The sequence below is a fragment of the Apteryx rowi genome, unplaced genomic scaffold, assembly GCF_003343035.1.
Source record: "Apteryx rowi isolate R43461 unplaced genomic scaffold, aptRow1 scaffold_7, whole genome shotgun sequence".
Taxonomy (NCBI): Eukaryota; Metazoa; Chordata; class Aves; order Apterygiformes; family Apterygidae; genus Apteryx; species Apteryx rowi.
In genome coordinates this window covers 2,879,766-2,906,838 of record NW_020450982.1, presented here as the reverse complement: position 1 = coordinate 2,906,838, position 27,073 = coordinate 2,879,766, and the positions used below count along the sequence as shown (strand labels likewise).

General features: G+C 42.1%; 1 protein-coding gene across 1 annotated transcript in view; it reads right to left on the bottom strand.

The window, feature by feature from the left end:
- Positions 1–27,073, bottom strand: part of AGBL4 (ATP/GTP binding protein like 4) — a 950,635-nt gene that overhangs the window by 199,225 nt on the left and 724,337 nt on the right. Inside the window, exon 8 of the mRNA XM_026086666.1 lies at positions 3,904–4,018. Within this exon, the coding sequence (XP_025942451.1) occupies positions 3,904–4,018 (115 nt within the window). The remainder of the gene's footprint in view (positions 1–3,903; positions 4,019–27,073) is intronic.

Here is a 27,073-nt window from a genome sequence, read left to right as displayed (position 1 = left end):
GGAAGAATTCACAAATATGTTCACTCCTGCCATGTTCTGTCATAAAGGAAAAAAAAAAAAAAAAATCAAATCATGCCCAATTCCCAGAAGAAAAGAGTCTTTCAAACCAGCTGAGAGCTGAGGAGGGGTTACCAGCCACAACAGAGGGCAGATCAGGCTAAAGAGCCACCATTTCAGCTACGGCAACCGATGGCATCGTTCTGTGCGATTTAATTCACCGGCCCATGTGGGGTGACATTTTCTACACACTGTAACTGTAAAGAGAGTTACACGTACAGTGATACCTGGCTTTAAAGAACTGGAGAAAGCAGCCAAGCCCATATTCCTGTCTTGGGAGAGATCCTACAACCCTGAACACAGTGAACAGCAAGTCCCTGTCATTATCCCCTATGCTAGAAAGAGCTGGATAGAGTCGTGCGGCAAGAAAAGGACCGCGGGCTATTTTTAACTGAAAGAAGAAAGTGTAATGCAGGAATTACATCCACGGAAGGGTCCGATGCTCGCAAACTGGCAAACAAGCAGTGCTGCAAGCGGGAGCCACCACCATTAGCCGTTCAGAAATTTGGCTTGTACTAAAAGCAGGTGAACTCTGCGCTCTGAGGGCTCCACTTCTCTGCACTTAACCCCTCAGACACTTGTATCCAGCCTGCTCTGATCTACTGTAGTGTATTTGGCTCCCGAATTTTCATTTCTCATCCCTTTTCAGGAAAATGGGTAAAGCAAAAATTAAATGTTCTGATTTCTCAATAGTCAGTCAGAAACCTCGCTGCAAATAAAGTCCAGTAAAGGTGATTTCACCAACTCTATCACTTTATGTGCATAAGCCATAGCTAATAAGAGACTGAAGAGTGTTAGTTCACTTTCTATTAAAAGATTTATGCACTAAAATTACAAGCAAATCATGACTTTTATCAATTTAGTTCACAAAAAGACTTTTAAAATTGTATGTAGACTTCTCAAACATTCTACATTAGAGCGAATGCTTAAACACCTCTTTAGTCACCTAAGACACGCTGCATTTTTATCCCTAAGTGTACGAGTCCACCCATACTCTTCTCACAAACTCTTCCACATACTTGAACACGTCAGCTAAGTTTAGCACCCTGATTCACCGGGCATCGACGTTCATTTCCACGACCATTTCTTTCTGAGCAGCCTGAACGTACGCAACATATTAACAACCCTCCCCACAGATGTTTCTGTGCCGCAAGCGCCTGTGCTTTATAGCTGTGATATTAAACTCACTTGTTGCTGGTTATGAACATTTCACCACAGGAAAGTCCCTGTAGAGTCGCAACCCATTCACTCTGTTCTCTTGAGAGTGAGCAACAGTTTGTAGATAACAGACAATTCTTGGCATTATTGTTGCAGTTTTGGCTTAAACTCCTAAACCTCAGTGCATAAGCACCRAGAACAAAGGAACAAAGATTTCGGAGAAGAGCACAGGACCTGCACCCTCCCTGAGAGGCCCGAATCCCCCAAAATAATGATGAAGAAAATCCCATCAGCCAACTGTTACCATATGGTCCTGTATAAATGAGCGGTTACTTCCCATTTTAAGCACAGAAGAACTAGTATATCCCGTCCGTTCTATGGAAACTGCTGACATACTTTTAAGCTTTTAACGGTGACCACTGTGCCTGGGATTTCAGAGGACAGCAAAGCACATCCCGTAGCATACTTTGCCAATTGTACAAAGCTGTGTACTGGAGGGGTTAAAAAAAAAAAAAGAAGAAAAAAAAAGTCTCTCTCACCGTGGTAGGAGATCAATTTACAAACTGAAGCATGAGGTTTAATTACCCATTTCACTATCTTAGCTTGCATAGCTCTGAATGTGAACCTTCAATGAACCAAAGAAATAGTCACTAGCTGCTACTTTGAGAAAAGAGGAGATAACAGGAAGTAGAAGTTCAAATGACTAAAACTGCTTTTGCTGCATACAGCACCACAGACCTTGTTTGCAATAGTGGGAGGATTGTCCCCAGCTAGCAGACCTGTATTATACCACGATGCATGGAAGACTTCTCCTGAAAGTCCTCCTTATGTGCTAATCTGAACAAAGAACCAAAAGAGATGAGATAGACTCATCTAGCCAATCACAGGGAAGTATCAGAGCTAAAATTTCAAATACTAGCAATTGATCCTTGGAGATTTTTCTTTAAATTCATCCAGTAAATTCAAGCAAATAAATTGTGATGTGCTTGTGGATTTTCTATGAGCAGGAAATAAAGTGTTTGCTGTAAATTATTCACTCAGCACTAGTTAACTACAATGCCAGCACATTACTAGGCTTTTTAATATTCTTCTCAAGATAATAGGTAGCATTTTGCTTATTACCCTCATTTTTAAGTTATTAGTTACATTAGGCCTTTTGTAAATAAAGTGAAGAATTGCAAGCAAATCAAATGCTTTTCCAACTACCTCATTAAAAGTCCTTTTAGTTCAGGAGAGTTGAAAATTCTGCACATCATGAAAGGCTAAAACAATAATATACCATCAAGCTCAGCAATTCCAAATGGAATTCACATGCCCTTTCATAATACCTGGGTTCTCAAAAGACTTTCCAAATTATGACCCATATGCATGTCTGTAAAGCTGTATGCACCTCAAAGGGTATAAATAATAGTCCAGGGAGAAAACCTACAGGGCAGGTGAATTTATGGAGGGAAAAGATAGCTACTTAATTACAGCTGGAGTTCCCTAAATGCAATGTCCCTGGAATGGAGTAAAGCAATATAGCACCAGATACTAGAACCATTTTTAGGGCTCTATTCCTGGAAGGTGGCATAACCATTACAGTAAATTTCTAGTGATGTCTGATGCCACTACTGCAATACTGTTCTACATCTTCAGATCAGCCAAGAGTTGAGGAAGTATCAGTGTAGCTGAAGAGAGRCCATGTGTCTTTGGAAGTTTCACATATAAAACTATATAAAGACTATGAAATCACCCCGACAACTCCCTACTATTTGTGTTTAGCAAGCAGCATAGCCCAGGAGGGCTAAGCAGCACACATCAAAATAAAGAACAGAGCTAGCAGCATCATTTTCTGCAACTTCTAGCTTCTTCCTCAGCTGTCTCCCCAACCACACAATAGCCTGGTCTTATTCTGCTTAGCAATGCAATACCTAATTAGATCAAAGCTCAAGGTAGCCTGGCTACAGAGTGTATTGTGTTATTTAGTCCTGCGCTGTAAGCAAAATCGCATACAGTATATTACATTTCTCAGGGGCTTCTCCACACAACTATGTGATAGATGTAATTGCCCCCACAAACAAATCATCAACTAATCAACTGCTTTTCATTATCACCTCCAGCAGCACATCTATTTTGTAAATAAATGCATTAAGAGCAAACAATTTTAGGGAAAACAAAAGATTATCTGAATACATTCTCAACAGAGGAGGAGGTAAAGTAGTAATTCAAATACTAAAATGAAGCAAAATTAGCATAGGGTAGCATGATTATTCCATTCCATGTATCACTATCTATTACAGTACAATAATAGACTGAAATCTGTGACTTTAATGGATGATCTGGGTAGTTGAAGGGAACTGTGATTGACTGACACATTTACATAGAGGCTGATGAGCAGCATAATGAATGTATTTATAAAACACAGCTAAGGTCTAACTTAAGCTGGCTTTGGCTCCCACACCTAAGGAGGACTGCACAACAGATATCCTGGTATATCAGAGGGAGAGTTGCTCTCTACCTCCCGAAGCAAGTAAATTTGCCATGAGCCCACTTGCTTGAGGGGAATTTCAGGAAGTTTACAGCCACATAAGAACCTCCAACTTAGGAGGAATTAATCGAAACAAACCATATAAGGTTTGGTGCAAAACAATGCAAGGGACATAAGGCAGCTATAATGATATGCAGATTCAGCATTACACACCATACCTGTAATTTCCTAGGTATACTCCATCAGGATTGAGCATGGGTGCAATCTTGAAGACCAAGTGATCTCTCAGTACTTTCGCAATAGGATGCTGGCTCACAAGGAAATCAATTATACCTGAAAGAAACAAAAAAAGAATTTGAAAGTGCCAACCACAATCACCAGGTATCTTTGAAGTTTCACATATGAAAGATTAAATGATCATTCCTCTTGGTTCCTGCTCCTGCTTCCAACAAAACCAGCAATTTCCAGTCACATATCAGTAGTCACCTTCTGAAAACTCCACAAATAATAACCTTAAGGATAAATAACCTTAGTCCACCCTGATAATGCAAGTGAAGTATTGCCACATTATCAAACACAGTCAAGTTACCACAGAGGGACAAGTTACTGCTCATCAGCTGAGCCACAATAACAAACCATGTTTCCTCTTAACTGGCCCAGTGGTGAAGTAAAAAGTATTAACTTAAACCTTGCACCTGACATATCAAGCACGCATACACGGGCACATACTGTAGCCCAGCTCATGAGTGGCGATTTGTCGAGCTGAGGCACCTCAAATGCATTCGAGCATGTATCTGGATCTCCCCTCAACACGTGAACAGAGAGATCAGATCATCCACATACGTAAACAGGCACAAACAGCCCCACTAACTGGGAGAGTTACACCAACTCTGTACCAGGCACAGGAAAACTGTGGGACTGATCGTCCAGAATGGATAAGATCAGATTCTTCACTTGCTGTATACCCATAAAACCCAAGAGTAACTCCACTTCAAGCAGTGCAGCTCCCTTAATGAGAAACAAGGCAAAGGACAGGGAAGCCAGATCCTAAGTGCCTTTCCTCAGGTCACCGCCAGCACCGGGGTCCCGAGGGGCTCCTGCCTCTGGGCCCTGTGCTCAGGAGCTCCTGAACATCTCCTTGCTCCAAGGCTGCTGCCGGGGCAGTAGGCAGGCAGGCTGGCAGTTAGAGTCATTGCTTATTCCTCCACTGAGTTGATACTAACAGAAATAGCTTCCAGGGAATGAATGTCGAGATAAACTGAGTTCCTGTGTAATCTCAGGACACCCACAGATAGGTCATGACAATTTGCTATTTATTGTAATGTCCATCCTGTGAAGCAGGAACCATTTACCGAATTTTCCCAGAATAAATCAATCACTACTCTCCAGTAACAGGATAAAATTAAGCAGAGAAAAATTAAGGCTGATCATCAGTAAAATTTCACTAATGGCAAGCTTTATTAGACTGAGGAATTGTCTCTCCAGGGGAAGAGTGGAACCCCGTCATCAGAAACATTTAACACTGGACAGGGCAAAGCCCTAGGGAATATATATAACAAGCAATAACTCAGCACAGAAAAGATGGAACAGGCTAAAGAGCTGACTTCAAACCTGATTATTTTTACAATGCAGTCAAAATCTTTAAAAACAAACAAACTAAAAACCAGGTACATGCCAGGTTAAACACACTTGGTTTTAGCTTGGCTGAAAGATACATTAAAGATGGGCCCAAAATCTCACATTCTGTACAGCTCCTGCATTTGGCCTATTTCCTAAGGCCCAATTTTGTATTTCAAATACTAATAAATTTGAACCTATGCTGCTGTTGGAGTGAAATCTAATTTACTGAGGCACATGGGGAAAAAATAAGGCTTCTAAAATGTCTAAGATGATCAAGGTATAATTGACTCTAAACATCAGCAATTTTTTTTCATCTGTTAGTGACTAATCCTGAAGAGAAATAAGTCCCTTTCTGTAACCAGGTCTTCCACTTGAAAAGAGGCTAAACCTGAATTTCAGAGGCAAATTAGCATATACATAATTATATTGCTCGGGAAATGTTTCTGCAATTACCTCCTCGCAACGAAGGAAGCTGAACATCGATCTGCTTTTTGGCTGGTGGTGTGTCTTTTGTTCATTATACAACAGCAAGAACAAGAAGAAACGACAGGGACACAGTTGGATCCCCAATAACCAGGTTTACTAACTGTATGCAAACATGAAAGGCTTAGCTATGTTAAACTGCTGCTCTGACTGTTTTCTGGCAGTGTCTAAAACATAATCCACAGTAAGCACACCTGGAGGGCTCACAACTACTTAGAGCAATACAATCCTGCACCGAGGCCATAGCTCCCTGAGGCAGTACGCTGCTTTTGGTTTTAAGGAACTTGTGACAAGACTCAAAACACCACAGCAATTCAGGTTTCCTAGAAGATGTGAAAGAGTTAACTTTGTCCAGCTTTGTACTTTATCCCAGACCAGGTATCATCCATCCAGCAGCCACAATACAATTGGCATAAAACATTGTATTGCGTGCTCTGATAATTTGAAAAAATATCATAGCTTAACCACAGACCTTGATGGAAGAGGCTTGCCAGGAGACCTGGTGGTGCCCAGAGCAGGCACCTGCAGCAGGGAGGGCCACCAGCACCTCGGGGGTAACTTGACTGCTTTTCATTCAGGAGGTAACTCAAGAGCCCGATGTGTCAKAGCTTTGTTCTTTCACTGCCGGTGTTGGGCAAGAGGCTTGTGAAGGTCCTGCTCATTTTGCTCCTGTTATCGATGCAACCTCACTCACAGAGCTTGGCAAAGGCATCTTACCAGCAGTTTCCAGTTTCACACGAGAAATTATTATTTCCCAACCAAGAACCTGACATAATGTGAAAGGCGCTGCATAAACGTGTAATGGGTGAGTCTCTGCCCTGCACAATTCACTGTTGCACCAGACTGAAATGAAGGGACTGACCTTGGACGCTCATTAGGTTAAAAGCAAAATAGAGCCAGCATCTCCTGATGTACCATGATCTATTAGAAGGTACTGCAGTTAAGTTCACCCAGTCCTAAGCGATTTACTTTATTTTCTTATTTAGGAGACAGTTACTTAAAATGGAATGGGTCTTACCCCATGATAAATATATGAAGCAAGAGTTAAAATAACTAAGTCTAACCTGGAAGTAAAAGCAGTTCCAAAGAGCACAAGAGAAGCATCGAATGAAAACGCACATCTATGTACACACGCCTCACCATAAAATTATTGTAAGCATCAAAATAATCAATATAATTAGCATACAGCTTTGTCTATCAGAGGAACTCAATGGTCTCTGGATCAATAACATTTAAAATAAAAGGATGGATATCAGACTATTAAAAAATACCATCCTAGGGAACTTGGTCCTCCTGTTAATAAATCAATACAAACTAAATTTTACTGCTTCTATAATCAGCAAGAGACATATCAGTGTATCTCATTAGGCCGGGGTTAAGAATTTGGCAGCAACCAAAGCCCATTTAATATCATTTACTTCAAGGCAGACATGGCAATACAACAGATGCCCTAATTTATTTGTTGATCTTTGCATTAAAATAACAGTTTGCTGGTAAACAGGAAGGGTAATGATGCCAGTCACCCTTGTTAGTGGCTAATAATTGCTTAATTTGTCCACTAATTGACCTGTGCTACTGTTGAAGCACTGGATCGTGTTGCAGGGCATGAAGTAAACAAGGCCACTGTAATGTTACTTTAGAGAATGACTTCTGGAAATAGAACTACTTATTGCTATAAATTTTCTCTTCACAGATGAGCAGATTAATTGGTCTGCCAATTAGTCTGCTATTACAGAAAAAAAGGGCTGCCCACAGATTGGTTGGATCTTCGAACCACAGCCCCAGTTTGGGTCAAATGAAATAATCCAATCTGAATCAGTCACATCAGCTATGAAAAATAAGGCAAGTATTATTTAAAAACAAATCTCTATGGCTAAAGGGCAAGGAAAATAGTCCAATGACCAAGTATTGGCTCTTCAAGTGATTTTAAAATAAAATGGAGAACACAATGAAATGGGCCTACTCAGACACATTACAGTGTGGAAAAGTTTCCCAATTAAAAGAAGCAAAACAATATAGATTATTTTGGGTATCATCCTTTCTGGAAAGTAATTAAAATCATTATTTTTCAAATAACAACATGCAATTATAGATGCTGCCTGAAACCGGAACAGCTCAGAAATCAGCATTCAGCCATGACGTAAGAAGAGGCTTATCCCTAGTCCACTAAAAATCAACTGGAGTCTTTACATTAACTTCAAGGAGCTTTTCATAATTGTTGTTAGGGAAAGGAAAGAAAGAACTGAAAACACGGGAAAGGGAAAACAACAGTAGGCAGCTAGATACACAGTATAACGGGTCAAAAAATTTAGCAGTAGATCTTTTACCAGTCCTTCTTGGTAAATAGAGATTCACCGAAACTGTGCTGAATCAGGACCAAGTCTCCACTACTCAGAGTCACTTCTCTGTCGTTATTCTTTCTCAAGGCCAAACACACTTTCTCTAACTTCTCTTGCCTTCTGCAGCTCAGTAACTCAGAGCCTCATAGCTATTCCAATGGCAGTTCCTAGGGCACCTCCCTGCCCTTAATCTGCTCAAAGTATCTGCTGGTGCTTCGTGAGCAAGTTGATCACTCCCTCTTCTACAACATGTCCAAACTTCTCTGCTCACATAATTTCCACTGCTCTGTCTGGCTGTTTCCTGAAACAACACCTTTAAACTCTGTTTAAACTTCCTGCCATCTCTAAGATGACCTTCCTCCGTGTTTGATCCTTCCATAAGCAAAGCCTGTCTTATTCTCTGTTTCTCCCTCACCACATCCTTTCACTCTGAGTCTGACAATATGTTTAATTATATAACTATATAATACATTTTCCCTGTTCCTATTACTGAAAATCTAATCACCACAGATCCTAATGCAATATGGCAACTGCTAATGCAAACATATCCTGGACTGTGTCTAGTATACGCCAAGAAAGAAGAAGTGATTTATATTTTCAGAGCCATTTCCTAACACTGAATAGCTGCTGGTCTCCTGCACTAAGCTCACCATAGCCTGTAGGTTAAAGAATGTAACAATTAAGCATTAACCACAAAGAGGTGATCTTCTTTGGAAAACAAACACAAAAGGGGTCCTGAATACTCATGCCTGTACGAAAACTACTGAAATGTCCTGTTAAAGGACACCGAAATCAATAAGAAAGACACTATACTTACAGGTTTGCTGAAAGGGGGGAAGCAAAAATTTGAAGGGTTGGGCTTCTTTTGGGAGGTTTTTATAATGTTATGGTGAAAACATACCAAATAATAGAAAATTGTAGCTGCTTGGCCCTATCTCCACAGCAGAAATACAGCAGAAACAGCAGAAAGACCCTGCTGTGCCACCATATGGTTATAAAGGAAAGCAGCTCTCTTTGGGCAGAGATTCCCTTTTCTATTCAGGCCTTGGCATTTTTCTTGGGACTGCAGGAACAAATATGACAGATGAAGGACACTTCTCCACTCCAGGATGGTGGGAAAGGTGTCATACTCAACTTGAACCCAACTCACCACAGGTCACAGCAATACCATAGGAGTGTGGTCTCTGAAGACCATGTATCTGTGGTTTCAGCACAGCCTCCAGCACAGGCCAATAGACAGAAACAATCCAATAATGTCTTATTCTGAAGTGTTTCCAATATTCAACAGCAGCAAAAAAAAAAAAAAAAAAAGGCAAATGGTGATAAATGAGCAGAGCTGACTCACAGCAGGGCTATTGACATGATCTAGCATCCTGCTGTCACTGAAATTATCCCTACAAAGGATCATCACATGGAGTGATCCATAAGCACAGGATTGTTGCAGAGGCTGACTCCACTCCTTCTAATCGCGCTGCTCCTCCTCTTAATGCCTAAAAGCAGACTGCCAAACTCAACTTACACTTTTTAGAAATGTGGTGGGTTTTGGGGGGCTTATCCTAACATTAGTACAGAAGGAATCTATAGTTATGGAAGGTAATGCTTTATTAATTGGTTTCCTGATCTTTCCAGAGGTGCTTCTCCCTTGGATCCATGGGAAAGTAAAGTTTATTTCATCAGAGTTATGAAACTAATATGGATTAACAGGAGTGCTGCAAAACTGTTTATTTATTTTTCAAAACAAAAAATCTACATGGTGTTGCAAATACAAACTGAAGGAAAACCTCAATTCTTTATGTTATCTCTTCTCTTGCATTACTAAATGGGTAGAGAAAACACTTTTCCAATTCTTAAATGAGGAGAGGCCAAACTCATTCCTAGAGTAGTTTTAGCCAATGCACTTGCAACAGGGACAGACATGCTTGTTACAGTGTTATGGGAAGGGGAATTCATTGCCTGAAGTACCTCAGTTATCAGTTTTAAGTTTCCAGTTGCCAATCCTGATGTATATTTGCATGCGTATCTCTCTCTGAGTAGTTACTGCACTTAAACAAGGATGGGAAGATCCAGCACACAAGCTATTTTTCATTAACTCCCTCTAGAGCCATTCTCAGTACACACAAAAATGCAAGAGAAATTCTTAGGCAGAGAGAAGGATGCAATACAACACACAAAGGCATTAGTAAGCACTCATCAGAATCTACCTTTTAGTGCGGTCCCTAGGCCTCATGCTTCCTCTAGGCTGATGCTCAAAATTTCATTCAACCTTCCCCCAGGACAGGTTCAGAGGGGGCCTGCACAGACCTGAGGGTGCCACACGATGAAAAACAATTAAGTTCTTAGAAAATACAGAGAAGTTGCCAATGTTTCCCAATGGTTCCAATGGGCATGAAGCTCTCAAGGGAAACAACCTGCTGAAAAATGTAATTACCCATGGCAAGACAGGAGCCAACGTGGGCAGGTGAGACAGGTGTTAGGAAGCACTTGATAGGTGAACCAGACGCATTCCTGATTAAGGTTCATCTAATTCATAGAGAACAGTTGATCAGCCCTCTTGGAATGATGGGGCTTTTCTGACTGTGGAACAGTTTGTCCCCAACTAGACAAGTAAACACTTCAGTTTTAAATAAGATCACATTGCTTAAGCGCAGTTGGTTAAAAGCACCCCAAGAAGCTTTAGGTGACTGGGATCATCTCAGAGTTGTTTTTCATCAGCAACCATCACTGCTATCGTAAAACCCATAACAATAGTTAAGTCCCTGGTAGACTTGTACATTTGGCCCCATCTCACCTATTTTTAAAGAAGTTCTAATCAACAAGAGACAAAAGAGTTGCTTGCCTGACTTCAAGGATTCAGCTGTGATAAGCAGATTGATTAGGAGAACATCAAGCTATATTATGGCATATTTTTTCTTTTATTTACCATTTCTCTCTCATCTATTCTCTGATGTAACTCTATGTCTCTTCAAAACACAGGATTAAAAGCAAAGGAAATCTCAAATAATGGGATAAAATGAATGTGCAGGAAATGAATGGGTGAATTAGATTACAGCAGATGAAACACTGAGGTCTCAAATGCAAAATGCAGGGAGTTTATTTAATTTGTTACTCTTTTAAAATGAAAATATGCTCACTGACTTGAATTAGTAATTTCCCTGTTTTAAGATACGTTAGGCCATTACAGCTAGGCCTGTTTCCAGAGCAGTGAAATAAATGGAAAACAGCCAGTCTCCCTGGGAACGCACTAGCTCACTGCATTTTGCCAGCCCAGTGAAACAGTGCTAATGTCAGCTCCAGAGTAAACCGTGCTTCTGTTGTACAGGCTGCATGCAAAGGAATTGATAATGACTAGCAACAAATGCTTAAAATGGCAGAGCAAGGCACTATGGATTTTAACTTGAGTTTTAATGTGCTTGGTAAGCACCRCCAGTAATTGATTTAAAGAACGTTAAAAAATTGTTTCTGACCTCTCCCTCCCTCTCTCCCTCACTTAGCATGGTGTCCCACAAATAATAATATACCATTCAGTGTGGCTGAAACACTAAACCGTCTGAAGGAAGCGAGAGGTGGTGATAGTCAAGAGCCTCCCAAACGGGTTCTGTCAGCAAAAGAGAGAAATAMTGCTCTGCCAGTGACTGACCTGAGTCAGAGCATGCCAACACCTCACCTCCACCCCTACTCCAGGTTTGCACTCCCTYGAAGCCCATTGCACGCAGTACTCTAACTGCAGGGACAGAAATCTCTACTGGAAGATCACAGCTGAGTGGCAGGCACGTCTGAAGATCAGCAGATCATAGTGAAGACAGTGAGTAGCAATTGCATTACTATTTCGCAGCTCTACAATTAAACAAGACTCAGGTTATGCTGGAACCCACATATTTTAGCTGCTTTCCAGAACAGTCAAAAAGGTTTTCTAAAACAAAAAAAAACAAAAAAAAAAACCTTCTCACACCATTATATGGATACAGAGGACATTTTTGCCATTACAGTGCCATATGACATCAAGATTGCAAGTTTGCAAGTTCAAGGCAGATTTGGGGACATCCTGCCATAGTGAAACATCCTGAGACCACTGGGTAATACAATGAACCGTACGATGCCACTAGCCAGACTTTCTTGCCCACTTCAGTGGGGTCCCTTGATTAAAAATGAATGGGACAGACCAGGATGGGAAATGCCCTATGAATTTTTTACTTACTTGAAAGAGATGCAAGCATGCACACTGATATGATTTGTTTTCACACAAAGGCGGCACCCTCATACCACCTAATTTCAGTGTGCATTGACTATCCCACTCTTTTTGCTAGGTGTCTACATTTAGGCCATGCAAACATCACATCAAAACTCCAGAGTTCCAGCCACATCCCAAACCTTGGTGCTCTGGACGTGTTTCAAGCAGAAGATCATGCAGAGAAATGGATACGGGTGGAACTGAGTCAGACACAAATTGGCAATAGCAAAGTAGAATCAATTCAGTGCAAAAAGTTGGTAAGTGATGAGTGTTTGGGATTTCCTATGTATTTTTAYGAGCTGTGATTCTTCCCTCATAAGCAAATTCACATCTGCTTTGGAGGATTTGTGACTGACTGCTGATCTTGGGCCGGAGTACAATATCCTGATTTAGTACTGAAAAGATACATATATGTATATATTGCCAGTAAAACGTAATTAAACTTGGCATTTCCAGTGTCCAGGATGCATGAGCCAGAATGCCTGATCTTGGTCTCTAGCTCTGCTGGTTTCTGGCAGGTTGCTACAAGAGTCTGCTATTTTACCRTGTTCAACTTCAGATAGCAACAGCCAGATTTGCAGGGCAGCAAAGCTAGCATCTTTGGGGCCAAAACCAGCAGATGGATTTTTCAAACAAACTCGTCAAGCCCACTGGTGCTGGCTGCACTTGGAAACGTGGCAAGAAAAAAAATGTTTGCTAGGTACTGAACAAACTCTGAAACTTTTCTAATCTTACCCAGTTGCCACTAGAGGAGATCTATGCCATTGACGGCCCTTTCCCTTCCTCCCTATCCCAAACATTAGCACTTTCTAAAAACCAGGTCTGCAGAGGCCAAGATGGAAAACTTTGAGGTAATGGAGACAACCAGAATCGCTGGCCACTTCAGAACTGCAGGCTTGAGTACTCTCAGCTCTACTGTCTCTTTTTCTTTCAAAAAAAAAAAAAAAAAAGAAAATCAAGAAGCACTAAGTGTGTTCCACAAACTGTAGGTGGTACTCAGCACCTCACAGGATCACCYTGGGAGGGTAAAAGRTAGCATTTAAGTTTTATCTGTTGAAGTTTTCATTTTCATTTTGGTAGAGCAAGTTTAGTTCCTACTTTGAAAGCTCTCCAGATACTTTACTTTTACCAGCACCTGGTCCTGTCTGGAAAATAAAATCAGTAAACACAACTTAGGAGATGATGAGACAAGACTGCAAGAACCATCTTATTACAAAACACTGCTGTCCTCTAGGTCATATTTATGTAATGTTGTTCTGATAAAACAGTCTTCTTTCATACCCCAAGATTTGCCCTCTGAYGCTTTGGCAGTTTTTTTAACAGAGACCCTGGAACTTAATAGTTTGAATCTTTAACTCATTTGTTTGAACTGGCAAATTATGGCCTCAGGAYCCATTTTAATGCAATTTATTTTGTGTTATGGGTCTTTTCAGGCTTTAGAAAAGACATGGAACCAGGAAAAAGACATATTCCCAACAACTACAAACTTGGAGGTTCATGGCAGCAGCAGGCTGCTGGCACGCTCAATTAGACAAATGGCAGGATGTCAGTGGCACCATTCACCTCATCCCACTGCCCCTGGGCACACAGGAGTCCTATGCTTTCTCCAGCAGCACTCAGTACTCACTGTGAGTGCAGGTGGTACATCAGGTTAATCTCTCCCATTATTTCATGGCATGCAACTCCCCTCTTCCTTACAGCAATGGGATCCCCACTAACTTCAAAAAATTAGAGCGGGGTAGGGGAGTAGAGTGAGGCCAGGCTGCATTGCCTAGTACGAAGTGCAGGATTGAACATAGAGGAGCAGATTCCTTCCTGACCTCTGCAGTGATAAACCCATACCTCAGCCACTTAATTACCCTGATGGCTGATGTGGCTTGCTTAACTACAAACTAATCTCCCCCACACCCTGAGGGCAGTCATAAAATTCTCCAGTAGAACTGGCGCAACAGCAAAGAGCTGTGGAATTGACTTGAAAGAACGTGTCAGGCTGTCAAAGAAAGGACGWATCGGCAGGAGCATACAGCTGCTGCAGGATTGCCCGAAGGGTTCATAAATTCAGTGCACAGCACAGACTGAGTGGGTGGCTTTGTTGGTTGGCTTTGTTTTCTTTAATTTTCCTAATATGCTGTAAGGAGCTTGGAGTTCTCTTTGCATCAGAATGATTCTACCAACACCCCCTGGATGATGTCTCTCTTTTCCTCCCAGGAAAAAACAAAAGGGCTCCTGGGGAAACACTGCAGGGATCAGATGATCTCCATTTATTAATGAATTACTTGGGATTTAGCAGAATCATTCTAAAGATGTTGCTTCAGAAGATGRCGTGTTTGGTCATTATTATTCAAACTCTGTCTTTCCCATGAGTGCAAGTCCTCCAGACAGCACTTAAAAAAAAAAAAAATTAAAAAAAATGCTGGGTTATRGCCCTCAATTTTTAGAGAATTAACTAATGTTAAATACAGCTAAAATTTAAGCCTTAGAATTGAACACAAATACACAGCAGATCCTGCCTTCCTCGATGTGTAAGACAAGAGGGTCACAACCCAGAAACGTGGCTTGATGGCAAGGGAAAGGAAAAAAACCACACACACGTAGAAGGATCCTGAGTACATGAATCTGAATTAAGTAGGCATGTTCTTTGGCAAAATTAACTCGGGCATCCTTGTGTTGTTTCCTACTATATTTATCAACTAACAAAACATCAGTCTTTTCACTGTRGCCCTGAACGGGAGTGCACAGCACTAGCAAAGAGGAAGAAAACAACAACAACAAATCACTTCACTCCTCAGTTTTCTATTCAAAGCTGAGGGTCTTGCAGGAAGAAAGAATCTAGGTTACTATCATATTGCTGCTCCACCCAGGATCAGACTGAGCTCACCAAGGGGTGGAAGAAGTCTGTTCTCTTCCCCTCCATGCAACTGGACTTGTGGAGGTCAGAGATGCTTCCAGGACCAGCAARGAGATGGCACCATAGGTGCAAAGGACATGCCTGCACCACAAAAAAGATTCCCAGCACAGCTTTAGAAATGGTATAAAGGGGAAAAAAAAAACAGCCCTCTCTTACAGACGCAGAGGGCACTGGGCAGACTTTTTTCTATTTCGGAAACCACTAAAAGTTGCTGGACTGCAAGAAACAGCCAAAGACAATGACGCTTCCCCTTTCAGGCCTTTTGCCGAATCATCTCACCAGGAACTCTGAGCTCCCTCAGTGTCCAAAGTTATCTTTTCAATGCTCGGCAGCAGTGCCTTTCTCTGAGGACCAGGAATCTTTGGGGGTCTCAGTGTGCTCTGTTTAACAAAGGTGGGCAGCAGAAACGGAAGGATGGACTAGTTTTACCTAATACCTCCCTCTGGGGCTTGTCATATAGTGCAATTTTGCATATTCAGTAAGCACAAACAAGCAGCCAGACTGTGCTCTTTGAATCTTAAAGCATTAACTGTAGTAGTAGTAAGAGCTACTGAAAGTCTTAAGATGGGTGGATCAGCCAAAGCAAAATACGTGCTATAAACCAAGAARGCAAAAGGTAGATTTCTCTGGAAGGAGACAGAGAATACATTTACATATGAAAATCTAATATACAATGAAAAAGAAAAAAGGCATTGCATAAATAATGCCAGGAAAGAAATGAAAAATATGTATTTTTAAACACATTCTAAAAATGGTTTCCAACATCTGCAAATGCATTGCTCAGTCAAGCATAGACCCAGGAGCAATAGCATGAACCAAGCAGGCACACAAAGCCGTGTGATACAGAGACCTGAGGCACACTGCAGAAGGTCAGTCATTCAAAATGATCCGTTCCAGTTTTCTTCAGCCATAGCATGCTGCAAGAGAATACTGGGGAGCATCTCCATTTCCTTGCCTTGATCTTTAATAAGTCACTTGCTATCGGCCACTATCACAAGTGGTTTACTAGGCAAGACAAACTCCTGGTCCAACACACCATGCCTAAACTTGTACACACTGTTTCACGTGTTTACCCCTTAGGGGATCCAGAGTTGCAAGCAGAACACATGCACCCATGGAAAGCAGCAAAGAGCAYGCAGGGAAGAAGGTGCCCTTTTTGCCCTTTGGTACCCAAACACTCTGGGCCCCTCTTAAGAGGATACACATGGGGGACTCAGAATGACCTGGGAATCTGAACTGACAAGAACTCATGGAGAAGCCCACATTGCATGTTCATGTGCTCTAGCTCAGAAGTTTAGCCCACTCAACTGATAAGAGGAGCTAGCGCATATACCAGGTCATGCACCCCTCAGAAGTGAACCCCAGGTGCTACCCTCTACTAGGGCTGGTACTTTGCCACTCATGTACAAAGATGCTGCACTCCTATCTTCCCCAGCTCCTCACAGTTGCAGCTGACAGCCTGCTCCTATAAAAAACCCGTACAATTATTTGCCCTCATTCCCCCTATGGGGACAAGCAAAGCAGTCGCTTTCTGTTACTGTTGATATGTGAAAACTTACACTGAGCCAGCTATAATGGCACCTTTTGACTGCTTCATTGATTTCTACTTTACTAGGTTTGCAGTTTATACCGCTTCACTTTTATAGGATTTTTCTATCCTTCCATTCAAATCAACTAAATAGGTGTAAGGCAGCCCAGCTCACCTCTTCCCACTCAAAGTCACTTGTAAGCCTCCTGGAGTAAAGCGGGGCACAGCAAAGCCCATATGCATTATGCAGTGCTGGTGTTACCTGTTAAAGTGGCACTTCTAAAATGGACAACCATCATATGCCAAACCTGAGAAAATGAGAAAAGCTCTTTATAATTCAATAAAGAGCTTCTTTACTCTTCTCTGCAGCTGCCTCCTGGTCATAAGAAAGGTGACCTCAGCTGTCAGCTGTCTTGTTCTACCCCAGAGGTGGCCACCTTCTCCCTGAAGCTAGTGTGAGCTCTCTGTCTGCTCAGGGTTTGCACCTCAAAAAGACATCCAAAAGCACCACATGAGTAAAACAAACAGCATTCGAGAGAAAAGTAGCTCTACATCCATTTCCCCTGGATACAAGTTGGTGGTGGAGGCTGAGTGGCTCTGATCATCCTCAAAGAACAGTCAAAACTGAAATGAAACATAGAAGTCCATTTGCACAGCAAAGTCAGAGACTTCAGTCTTGGAAGACAATGAAAGCAGGGACTATATGCAACACCTGGACTACTTCTGTGTGACTCATGAGCTGACCAGACTGGATAAGAAAGACAAGGAATGATTCATTAAACAAAAACCTAATCCTCTGGGAAGATCCGATAGCCAAGAAAATGCTGGCTGCATCTGAATATTCTACCCTTGAATTTGAGATGAAAGTTGTGTATCTGGAAGTTGCTTCCAGTGCTGCTGGAGGGGACTTTTGGGTAGCTACTTCTACTGGGCTCCAGCAGAGGAAAACTTAAAAAATAAATAAATAGATAAATAAATAAAACATGTCTCTATGTGAGCAAGAAAAGGAAAAAAAAAATTGCAACTGCTCAGCTCTGCCCCTCACAAGTGGGGATGGACCTGTTTTTTATTTACAATGTATGCATCCCAGCAAGAACAAGCTCCACAGAAAAAAATTAGGGCCACCCCTGTCAGTAAAGATGTGCTCCAGGCTGCTAAGCAGCACAATATCTTGTAAGCCCCCACCTCCCCTCCAGAGAAAATCTTGCTGTGAAAATGGAGCTGCACTAGAGATCCTAAAGGTGATGGTAATTAGCACTGAAGAGGGAATATTGAGTGACCAAACAGTTCTCACATGAATAGTGCAGCCACAAGCAACTGACATCTCTGCTTGTAAARAGGTAAAATTCTCCAGGAGGGTGTAAAGTACATGTTTCCATCTAAAGAGCACAGGAGAGGAAGTTAGCAGAATATAACTTTCAAGGATCCTCTAAGCATGGAGAGGGTTTGTTGCTGTTTTAGAAGAGAAGGAGAAGAAAAAAAGAAATTCTGTTTGGAGACAGCCTTATTGCAAAAGATGCTCTGAAGCATATTAAGCTAAGTAGGAATAAGGTGCTGTTGTTCCAGAATAAGAATTGCTCAAGAAATAATCTACTGCACTCTACATTCGCAGCCTGCCTCAAATGCAAATGAACTCTCAAGTGCAGGCAAGCCCTCAGACAGAAGCTCTCCCCAAGCACTTTGCAGCAATGGGTTTAGACTCTGGCAGCACTGTGACCACATAAGCTAATGTCAAGGTGTTATTTCCCTCATATCCTTGGCCATTAGGAACATTGCCATGAGGAGGAGAAAAAATCAGAGTTCACATATAACCACGAGCCAAGACTGTCTAACTTCTACCTTGAATAGTCAGASTGAATTTTAACATCTTTGCTACAAGAAGATATCTAACTTTAATAAACAGCCGCTTTTGCTGCATAAAAGATACAGACCTCAGAAGGGAGGGCAAAGGAAAGCGTGTTACTGGACACATCAGGTCCTGAGATCCCAGACTGACACGCACAGTGCAAGAGTTCAAAGCCAATGCAGGGGTCTGTTAACTGAGGATGGTGCCAGTCACCTACCTGATGTTGTCCACAAGACAGAACAGGCAACCTGCCTGCAGTGAGCTAGTGCAATCACAGTTCTGACCCAGGAAAACACAGAGTAGAAGACAGACCCAACTTAGAAAAGWTCGTGCTTGGGAGAAGGCTGGCTCATGGCATTTTCCAACTCCACTCTTGATTCYGCCACAGACTTCCTCATTTGATGGACGATGGTTAAAGCTCAGATGAGGGCAAATGGCTTGTTCTAGGCCAGGGAATTAGCMTCCTCCCATTCTCACACTGCTGTCATGACACCAGGCACTGGTGTTTGTAAGAGGATTGGCACAATGGAGATTAGTGCCCTAAAAAAGTCATCACAGAAGCAGAGGTGTAATAAGCACGAGGACTCAAATTTTTCATTGATGCTAGAAATGGCTCCTTTTGGGTAGGTGGAARCCATGGAAAATGAGAACTTGCCCTGCTGTTGTTGCTTGTACTACATCTGGTCTGTAATCAGCCAAAGACCTAGTTTATGTTTGACAAAGTTGGGGTCCAGCTTTGTAATAATTTGCCTACAGGCTGTACCACTGCCTGGAAATTTTTGAAGTGAAAGCTTTTTGTCCTAAAAAGTCCCACAGACTTTTTCTCCCCTCCCTTTTTAACTCTGAGTACTGAAATAGATATTGCTCTTTGATGGTTTCCTCCTTTTTTCACCCCCTCATCTTTCATCCCTCAGTGGTACAGTGACAAAAAAGGTGGGGAGGAAAAGAAGAAAAAAAGAGAGGAAGAGAAAATGAGCAAAGAATAAAAGTGGGTTTGTAAAATATTTCAAGTAAATAAAACATTCTCTTTGAAAAACTGTAGCATTTAAAAAAATTACAAAACAATCATTTTTTAAACCATCTCTAACTATCGTCTACACTTAGCAGCAGCAGAGACTAAAACTGTAACTGCCAAATCAGAGCACGGATACCGGCAATGCATCATCATTTGCTAGAGAAGTAATAAGTTACCTGATCCTTGAACTCGGCACTCCAGGGCATGTCTCGAAAATGTCACTTAAGGGCCACATTTGTCACTCTACAGAATAAACCTTCCTGGGGAGGGTGACTTTCTAAGGGAGCCATGCCACTGTTTAACACTGTCCCAGATCCATGCTCTCCTTCCTGTATACAAGGTATTTAATAAAAGTTTGCTCAAGCATTAGGGTCAAAGCAAAGAAATTTGTGCCTACATTTCTTGCTAGCTAAAATTAAGCAGGGCTGGTAAAGCATGTGTGTCCCCTTTTGGCAGTGGCATGTGCCCTGCTACCCCTCCTCTCAGTCCTCTGAGAGTCGAAAGCAGCAGGACTGTATTGAAAGAGCAAAGAAAGCCTCTAAAGAGCCATTCTTCAGGGCTGAAGTTTACTTTCATCAAAGCCTCTTCTTCTTGCCCTCCAAATGAGTTTTAGGCCCTTCCCTCTGTCAGATGCAGAAGTCAAGGAGCCATGCCTTCTATAAACTTGTACATAATACCTTGCATCAGACAGACACAGAGCACGTGAGCAATCTGTGCAGGGGCAGAGGAGGAATTTCACCCAGGTGCCCTTGTGTCAAAGAAAAGTTTCCAGCAGCCAAGTCCTAGTAACACATGAATGCTGGCTCCTGAGAGCAGCAGCTATAGCAGTGCGATAGGAGCAGGAAGGCAAGTGCAGGGCACCTCAGAGACAAAAGAACTGAAAACAAAATGAAAACAAAAAAATCAATTCAGCTGAACCGAGCCAGGGCAGGCAAAGAACAAAGGGTCAGAAGACAAAGCCGTAAACAATAGACCAGCAAGATTAATATCAGCTGTGAGGAAGAGCTGGGACACTATTGAAGGAGAATGGAAAAGGCTTAAAGAAAAGTATAAAAACTAGAAGAGGTTCCTAATTGTGAAACCTGACACATTGCTACAACACCTGCAGCTTGATCAGTACAAATCTCGCACACTGTTGCACTTGCAGGAAGGGCTTCAGCTCACCCCTTGGATTCCTCAGAATTAATGATGGTCACTTACTAGGAGCCATTCCTTTTTCRTTAACAACAGAGCCATGCAAATGAGATCTAAAGTCAACCCCCAACTCCCTGTGACCTTTACAGCACTGGTCTTATTTTTGTATATTCATGCCCTAGTCCAACTCCAACAGGGGCAGGACTTCAAGACTTCTGTCTGGGATTCCCCTCCTAGCAGCAGGTGCTCAGGCAGTGTTTGACCCATACAGGCAAAGTCCAGTTCCTTGGAGAAACCTGCTCTTGGTCAACTGGACTGCTGCACAGCCACAGACTCAGCTGGCAATGCCATGAGCACTGCATCTAGCCAGCACTTCCCAGYGGGCCTGCTCTCCCAGCTGGATCCAGAGAAGCTGTGTTGCACAGGCATAATACATCCACTACTCCTTGAAAGTGCAGGACTTGCTGCCCATGGCCACGCAGAGCAATGCACGCCAAAAACAGTCCTGATCTACGAGGACTACTGATAACCGGGAAGACCTGGATAAACAAAATCCACCTGAATTACAGTTTCCAGTGGGGGGGGGGGGTAAAAGAGGCCATATTCAGGAAAGTCAAGTGACCCTAAGTTCAGCTGAATCGGTATTTTCTCTCTTTCCCATCCTCAAACATCCGTGAAGTGTCAGTGTGCTGTTACAAAGATGACACGCTGTGCCTTAGTGGCAGATTGGTTAGAGCTGGGAGGAAATGATCTTCAAGCTAATGTTATTCAGAAGTACGAGCAGTCAAGAAACATTGCCAAACCAGTATGTTTTAGATTAATTGGGCAATCCCACCCAGAGACAGACCAAATTTGCCTGATGTTGAATAGTGAAGCCTTTTTCAATTCTCTCTTGAAGACCAAGGACTCCTTTAGATCTCTGATTATTGTAAAGGGGATTAGTTAAGCAGAGGTAGTCAAAGGCCTGCCCTGGGCAAAGGGAAAACTGAATCAAAAAAAGCCACTTGATATTTCTCAGCTGTGTAGGCAAAGCTGATCTTGTCCCACGGATGAGGAGTTTGAACTGATCCATGCCTCCTACTGAAGACACAAGGCTGGCGTGCAGGGCTAGGCTCGGCGGGAGAGGTCTGGTGAGTTTGATCTTCCTTTCCCCCTGCTACCGGGGTTTGGAAGAGGTGCGACAGCAACTTCTGCTGTTGGTAGGAAAAGGTCTCTCAGCTCTCTTCCCCTTAACCACACGACAGCCTTCTGCCCAGACTCCCCAGTTCCTCCCTCTGGAGCAGCCTAGCTTTCTGGGGCTCTACTATACATTAAAAAGTCACAAAAGCTGAGGATTACTTCTTCCCTTAGCAGACCATGGCTGTCAGCAACTGCTCAGGCCTAACACTCGCCTGGCATTATCGCGCCTTCTTTTCTGTGCAGGATTTCCTTAGCATACTGGGTACGCTTTCTGAATAAGAGAGTGAAACACATTGCTATATAGCCAGGGAGATTTAACCTCATTAAAAATTACCTCAAGCTCAGGAAACCAGTTCTGTAACTTCTCATACGTGCCTGACACCACAGTGATATGACTGAAAATGTGTGATGTCTTGCAACAGCTCATGTCACTTTGGGTAGCAGAAATTCTTCTAACGGTCTATTTACATCAACACAAACTTAAGAGGAGCTTTTATTTCCATTACTCCAATATGGATGTTTTATATTCTCAGAACAACCTCTCTCTCTCTCATGGGATACTTCACACTGAAATCCCATCCAGGAGATTTACAAGGGACAGACAATAGTGTTTTTCATTCTCCTTTAGAAATCGAAGAGAGTATGTTTCCCTTTGTATTAAAGCTTAGGAGCTGTGCACTTAAAAAAGAAAAAAAAAATCTTAGAAAGAAGGATGAATGCAGTCTAACAACTTTAAGAAAGCCCTGCAGCTCATTTTATGGTTGGGCTGTTGAATTCTGTTGTCTTTGTCTGCTTCTCATCATTTGGTTTCCTGAACCCCTATAAAAGAGACCATAAACTGCAGCTTCTGTTCACCATGYTCCTGCTCTGCCTGCAAGTGCTAAGTCGTGGCTAAATGAACAGAAGGGGAGTGTTCCCATCCCCTCTTGCCCCACAGAATTTTATCTTGTGCATGCAGAACACCATTCGTTTTACATAAAAGTTTAGCTCCTTGTTTTGAGCGAGAGCAGTCACTTCTGGGTGGAACACACAGGCTGCGCAAGGGCAGGTGCCTTTTCCTGTGGGCTGCACCTGCAAGGGGAGGTTTGCAAAGGGTACAGTAAATATTGAAAGGGAATGGAAATTGGGCATTTTTGTACCTTTGGGGTGCCAAGGGAGTATAAAGTTCCCTGAAAGTAGAGCTTCGGTTTAGCTCAGTTCTCTTCAGCATTAGAAGAGCTAAGGCCCACAAACACACACRGGCAATGTCCCCACAAAGGGCATTTCTACACCAGAGAGCGCATGCAGATCTGCTGCCTGCATCCAAAGCCAAATCAGAGCTAAGCCTTGGTATACATGGAAGTGTTCCCTTCTTCCAGTCTAAAAGTAGCCAGGAGAGKATAAGGATTTACTTCCAATCTCTTCCATTTGGTAGGAAAGAGAGAACTAAGATCTTACAGTAGTACATATAAAACAAACTTGCATGTATAAAATCCACACTATGTGGAATCCTATTTTGTTTCCTCCTGTGGCAGGAAATACAGCTGTGCAATAAAGGTTTGGCTTGCTGGAAGGAAGAACACAACAGATTAACTACCTAGAACAAGGTGACAACAGATGCAACCCATGCATTTATTCAAATGCAAATTCAGTCTGAGGTGAAGTCCAGCAGAGAACGCGGGGGAGGTTCTGAGGGTCCCCCATCATGACAACAGGCAATTTCTAGGCTCAGTGTTTTCTCCAGTACAGCGTTTGTTACAGAAGCATCCTACACCACTGCTTGCAGAACTCTATTTCATTTCTTTAGGAGAAATTCATCCCCTGGAAACAGCTAAGTAAGGTCATCACCTCTGCTACTTCAGAAAGGTCTTTTTCACATGTAAGGCTTCATTAGCTGTATTTGCTCTTGCCCTAATGCTCAAAGATTTACGTTTAAGTGAAGGAAGCAGGAAAGCAGCTTTTAACCCAGACAGTGTTTATTCCTCCTTTTTCTTCATAATAAAATAAAGGCTGCAATTCCAAGGAGGAGCAACAAGTTTGAAAATTACTTCCTTCACACATACACATACCTTTTCCACGGAGGAAAAAAAAAAAAATCCCCATCTGGTTGTAGCAACTTCACTCTCTTACTAATTCCTTCAGGGATCCTACAGGGCCAATTTGAAGGCACAGTCTCTATGAAGCAAACCAGAGAACTGCCATCGCTTTCAAGAGGCCACCTTGGAATCTCTGCAGGAGTAAAATCCTTCATAGCACTTGGAGGGAGAAAGAGAGCACCTTAAGTCACATGAAGAACAAGTTCAATTTTCCACCTGCCCAGTGAGTGACTGTACAACAACAGTACTCATGAGAGCCGGCAGGAGACTTGTCTTTGTGCAGCAGAGCCTGGCCACTTCCACCCCATTCTTTAAATTTATCAAAATTTGTACCAAAACTTTTAGATTTTTCTGCCCTCTGTTGGCAAGAGGGTGTGGGTTAACACAGACCAAGAACGTTAACAGAAAACCAAAAGACACTGCCCCATGTAGCCTGTTTTTTCATTTCATATAATTTGATTTAAGGTGAAGCAAGAGGGGGCATTCATTTAAACAGCTGTAATGAAAAGAGATTGATTGAAAAATCATTTTTGCTCCAATTCTGATGGATAGGAGTCCCAGGTGTCTGTTTTCCTTATATTTTCTTCTTAATGGCTATTCAGCCCATAAGCTTCAAGGTCAGCTTCAGGTCAAATTGCACTTAGCACAAGATGCTCGGCATCTGCAAACACAGCTGTGGGATCCTTCTCCCTCCCTCTCACACTGGGTCTTCCGTTCTGGGCTCCCAGCCTGGCAGACTATATTAAAGCAAAATGCTTAGGGTACAAATTTGTATTTTTGGATTTAGATGGTGTGGTATATGTCGCACTGGCAAATGTGCTACAAAAAAGACAAATGGTGACAGCCTACTAACACAACATGCAAAGTCTATGAGGAAACTACATGTATAAGTACATCCAGACATGTTATAGTTTGCAATTGCTGACTGCTGGGAAAAGCCAAAGCATACAGGAGAAAGTTAAACATGCTGGTCACCAGATGTCTTCTACAGTCCTTCATGTGCATGAATAATGAGGGGCATTTGCCATCTCCCACAAAGCACAACCAAAAAACAATCCCTCTCCCAAAAAACCAACAACAACACAACAACAAAACCACCACTAGTAGCCAAAGGCAGGCAAATAAGACTGAAAATATTGGAAAATACTTACTCTTATTGCAAGCTTACTCTTCTTGCCAGAACTTGGCAATAAGATGAAATCCAAGCCTTGGGAAAGTTGGCTAAACATCAGTTTTTAGAGGGTAAGAACTTGTAGATGGATTTTATTTTACACACACACAGGTATATACGCGCACATACATATATATATATATGTGCATTATCTGACATCTGACCCTATTTGTAAGAGTTAATAAGTTATTTGCCTTAATGACACAATGTGGAAGAAAGGCAGAAAATAGCATACTTTTACTTAAAAAAAACCCACTGTTTTTAAGTGAGGAAAAAAATGTCCAAAAAGGAAAAAAAAATCCAAAACCGCAACTTCAGAAAGACCACTTAGAAATCTGTAATTCTCATTTAAACTGTCCATGAGAAATGAATTTGAGTTGTAAGATGAACTCTCACTGTTCTGTGTTGCATTAAAAAAGCCCTCCAGGAGCAGCAGTGACTCCAGTCACTGCTAGAAAATGGTGTATAAGAGCAAACCAAAAAGTGATGGAGTAACATTCATCCTAGACCCTACTCTTACTTGCTCTTCCCTGAACATGACACAAGCATCAATGCTAATGATGACCATCACAGCCCAAGGAGTAGAGCACATCCTACCTTTGGATGTAAAGGCTACTCATGCGAATATACTCCCCGGTATGAATACACTCCCTGGTGACTAACTCTCCATCTCTGACCCTGAGCTTCACAACAAGCAGTTAAGAACTAGCAAAAAAACTTCCTAAAAAGGCTAACCTGAAGCGTTGTAATAACACTTAAAAGTCCAAAACAGAAACAAAACGTTCTTCATCCATCTTCCTATGAAGAGGCCCTTTGGGGTTTTGTCTGCCTTTTAAGGAAGGCAGCTACAGCTCAGCAGCCGCACCAAGCGTGAAATATTATAGCACTTGTTTTTAACTGCTGGATGAGATACCTAATGAGTCTAGTGAGGTCTGGCTACTGTTGCTGGCACTTCACAGCTCTAAAGAGACAGAGGTGTGCATCCAAGTCTACAATACTTGCACATCTGCAAGAATAAGAAGTATTTATATCCAAAACTCAGTTTTAAGTGGGTTCTTTATAGTAGAATATGAACAAGGATGAGACAGAAACAATACAACTCTGAGTGGGGAAAGGCCCTTGTGCATCTCTGGGAAAAGACCATAAAGATCCTTGATTAGATCTCACCTGTGGTAAGATAGAGAATGAATGGTCAGGACCAAGTATATACTGATGGATCAAGGCTAGCTAACTTTCTTCTCAGAGTATCTTGCCTAATCAGAATGGAAGATACAGTAGATAGCCTGTGTCAGGCCACCAGAAATTGGTGCTAGTGCTATATGTAGCTATAAATCCTTAGCAGAAAGCAGGCCAAAGAGAGCAGGAAGACACTTGGCTAGCCCAAAGACAGGTAAAAAGAAGAGTAAGGAGTTAGGCATGAGCTTAGGGCCTTAAAACAGAAGACAGACCCTGAACTGAATGAAATCCAAAATCCATTGAAGAATAGAAAAACAAAAAAGAAAGCTCGTAACTCATGATTGATTCCTCGATTGGCCAGTTCTCCCAGCCTAGGCGGTCACAGTTCTGCTCTTCCATATATGAGATGCTGCATGCCCCTGGGGAATCTTTGGGATTAGCTTCCATATCTTAAGACTTCAGGTGGTGAGCATAATCACTTCAGACAATCCAGAAGAAAGTGCTTAACTGTACACACACACAAAACAAAATTTTGACGTTTCATACTCATTGGGCTTGCATTTGGATATTAAATCTGTAACATCTAACTCTGCCAAAATACTTCCCAAGACTCCCAAAATAAAATTCCTTATTGTGCCCTCACTTTACTGCCAAAGCGATCCTTTTCATCCCTCCTTTTGACCCTC